The sequence below is a fragment of the Microtus ochrogaster genome, unplaced genomic scaffold (genome assembly GCF_000317375.1).
Source record: "Microtus ochrogaster isolate Prairie Vole_2 unplaced genomic scaffold, MicOch1.0 UNK3, whole genome shotgun sequence".
Taxonomy (NCBI): Eukaryota; Metazoa; Chordata; class Mammalia; order Rodentia; family Cricetidae; genus Microtus; species Microtus ochrogaster.
The window spans coordinates 18,880,079-18,883,731 of NW_004949101.1; the positions used below are offsets into that span (position 1 = coordinate 18,880,079).

At 45.2% G+C, this 3,653-nt stretch overlaps 1 protein-coding gene across 1 annotated transcript in view; it reads right to left on the reverse strand.

Annotated features, from left to right (window-relative positions):
- Positions 1-682: 682 nt before the first annotated feature.
- Mertk (MER proto-oncogene, tyrosine kinase) overlaps positions 683-3,653 on the reverse strand; it is a 103,903-nt gene continuing 100,932 nt past the window's right edge. Inside the window, exon 19 of the mRNA XM_026788459.1 lies at positions 683-2,801. Coding sequence (XP_026644260.1) covers positions 2,288-2,801 — 514 coding nt within the window. The 3' untranslated portion in view covers positions 683-2,287. The remainder of the gene's footprint in view (positions 2,802-3,653) is intronic.

Here is a 3,653-nt window from a genome sequence, read left to right on the forward strand (position 1 = left end):
ACTGCTCCAGTGTTTTGTTGTAATATGAAACTTACTAGTACAGCCTCTAAACCATGTGCTCATTTAAATGTTCTAAATTCTGCCTCTCACAGTTTCTAGACATGGCCATAAGCAAGTTATTCAGTCTTTCCAAGCCTTGGTGCCCTGGTCTAGACATGATGACCTTGGAACCCATGGTGTAGGGACACACAGGAAAGGGAGCGGGCATATGCAGGGCTGGGAACAAGGCAAGTGCTCCACAAGTGATGGCCCAGCCAGGAACTGAGGAGGCAGAACTCTACAGCCCGTGCCCTGGCCCTGCCCGCCCACCTCCTGTGAGTGACACCTCCCCAACCGAAACACGACTAACCTGTCAGACTCTTCCACAGGGGATTTGAAATCTCAGGATAGATCATCTTGAATCCTTTATTATTTTTCTCATTTATGTACTCTTTAAAAATCACATTTATTTATTTACTAATTTATTTCGCGGGTGTATGTATGGGTGTCTATGTGGAGGTCAGAAGACACCTTTGTTGGTTCTCTTTCCACCATGTCAGTCCTGGGATATAAATTCAGGACATCAGCCTTGACAACAAGTACCTTTACCAACTGAGCCTTCTTGCCAGCCATTCATCTATAGACTTCTGAGATGGTTTCTCCATTTCTCTCGGAGGCAATACTAAGAATGGCATAGGAACTGTGGTGAAGACCGGCACTAAGGGAGCTCCTTTGCAGAGCTATCAGGGCTGCTGGTGACGGCTGTCTTTCTGAGTCGGAAGCATGCTGGACACATCCTTCCTGATTTGTATTTTATTAGGAAGTCATATCAGACGATCAGTTATAAAAACCTTAAACATTAAATAAATCATTTTTATCAGACACACGATTCATGGAGGCATACCACGTTTCTCATGAAGGTCAAAAATGAAGTCAAGTCTGGCATTTCCTTTTACAAACACTTTTACATTTAATGTTGTGGAAAAGAAAATGACTACAAAAAAGCATCATTGATTCCATACAAATGTTAACACTGAGGAATATAGTCTAAGATCTGCAAAGTCAGTGAAATAAGTCATCTTTTATTAAAATATAATATCCTTGTCTCTTTCCACCATATACAAATATGTTCACTCTTTAAATAAATATATTATGATTTTATTTATATTTTCTTGTGTGTACATGCTTATGAATGTTCTGGTGTGTGTGTGTGTGTGTGTATGGAGGTCAAAGGACAACATCAAGTATCACTCCTCAGGTGCTATCCATCATTTTTCTTTGAGACAGGGTCTCACTTGGCCTGAAACTCACCTAGGCAAGCTGCCCTGTGAGTGTCAGAAATCCACCAGACTCCACTTTCCCAGCACTGAGATTACAAGTATGTGCCACACACCCAACTTTTTGTTCCATAGGCTCTGGGGAACAGATTGACATCCTCGTGCTTATAAGTCAAGGCTTTTACCAACTCAGCTTTCCCCCTGTCTGGTCCACCCCCACCCCCGCCTCTGTATTTTTATTCTGTACTGTTTGGGGGCCCTGGGATGGAACACAGGGCAGCACACACTTAGCTGCGGAGCCACACTGCAAGCCTTGCTGTTTATCTTTAAGTTTATTTTGATTTATATGTGACTGCAGGTCTCATGTGTGCAGGTGCCCTCAGAGGCCGGAAGTGAGCACGAGATCTGGAGTTACAGGTGGTCGTGAGCCACCTGATTTCGTTACTGGCAACTCAACTCAGGTCCTTTGCAAGAACAGCAGGCCCTCTTAGTCCCGTGAGCCGTCTCTCTAGGCCCTGGTTATGTGTTTATAGTGAAAACTGACTTGACAACATTCACCTGGTACTGTCAGGCCATGGACTTTACAAGTAGAGTAAGTAAGAAAAACAAATACCAAAACATCAGGTATAACCAGTGTGGCGTTTTGAATTGGAATGGCTCCATAGGTTTGTAGGTTTGAATGCTTAGTCTCCAGTTGGTAGACTTGTTTGGGAAGGATTAGGAGGTATGGCCTTATTGAAGGAGGTTTGTCACTGGCTTTGATGCTTCAAAAGAGCGGTGCCATTTCCCAGAGTACTTCCTATCTCTTGCTCGCCACTCAAGATGTAAGCACTTAGCTGTTTTCTGCCACCATGCCTTCCTTCTGCAAGCATGGATTCAAACCCTCTGAAACTGTAAACCTAATTAAACCCTTTTTCTTCTAGGTTGCCTTGGTCATGGTGTTTCATTACAGCAATAAGAAAGTAGCTAAGACAACCAGGTCCCACACAGCAGTATTTGCTTGGTCCTGTCACGCCTCCACTCAGTTGGCCTCACATGGGGACTTCAGAGTCGTCAGAGGACTCATCTGCAAACAAAAGTTCATCTGGTGGTGGGCTCCCCAAGGGGAGCGTGCTGCTGTGAGACCAGGAGATCCCATTTTTGCTGAGTTTGTCCTCTGGCGAGACAGCATCCTTTCCAGGGGGGACTGTAGCAAAAGGAGTGGAGGCCACATCTTCCCATTCTTCACCCACCCCGTTCAAGATGTATCTTTCCTCCTGGAGGTTGTTCTCATGAACTTCAGCTGTGACCACGCTGATGGTGGCACTGGGAGCGCAAGAGGCAATGATGGAGTCAGGATCAATGTTCATGTCCAGCCCAGCGAGGGAGGGCCCGTTGGCCAAGCCTTCACAGCTCTCTAGCAACTGGGTATTGATGTAGATGATGGACTCTTTGTCCTGCGCATCAGGCAGGCTCTCGGAGAGCTTTTCCAGCTGCAGTCTCAAGGTTGAGAAGGTGGGTCGGTCCAAGGGGTCAGCACTCCAGCAAGCGTACATGATGTCATACCTGAGGATGACAGAAGAGTGAGTGCCACCTGGGACAGACCCAGATCGTCCCTTCCCCCTCACCTAGGCTTTAACTCCATTCTGTTTTAATCAGCATTCATTCCACCTTTTATGGAAATGAACGAGTTTTGGTTTGTGTGAAGAGAAATGGTTATTCAACTTTTGGAATGTTTCATGTGTGTGTGTGTGATATGTATTTGTGCATGTGTATATAGAGGCTGGGGGATACCTGTTATATTGCTCTATTCCCTCTCTACTTCATTCCTTTCAGAGAGGGTCTTTCATTGAACCAGGAGCTTGCTGTTTTGGCTAGACTGGCTGTCCAGTGAGCCCCAGGAATCCACAAGTCTCTACCCCTCACTGCTCTGAGGTTTCAGGTGGACCATAGCCATACCAAGCTTCTTACATGGGTGCTCTTCCCTACAAAGTCATCTCCTCAGCCCCTTGTCAAAAACCAGTAATTCTGTTTCTAAAAAATAGAAGATGCACCTCACAATTATACCCACTTTTGCAAATAAAAGGGATTAATGTCCATCAAACTAATCATCTGCTCCGTAAATAAAGTTTTATTAGAACACAGCTATGCCTAGTTATGTGCTGCTGTCTGTGACTGCTTTTGCTACAATTGTAGCACTGAGTGGGGGCTACAAAGGCCCTCAAAGCCTCAATTATTTACTATTTATATTTTACTATGGTGATTTAAATGAGAGTGGCCCCCACGGGCTCATCTATTTGAATCTGCAGTTTTAGTCTGCAGCTGGTAGACTAAAGGGAGGGACTAGGAGGTGTGGCCTTGATAGAGGAAGTGACCCTGGGGGTAGGCTTAGAGACTCAAAGTCCAGTTGCAAGTCAG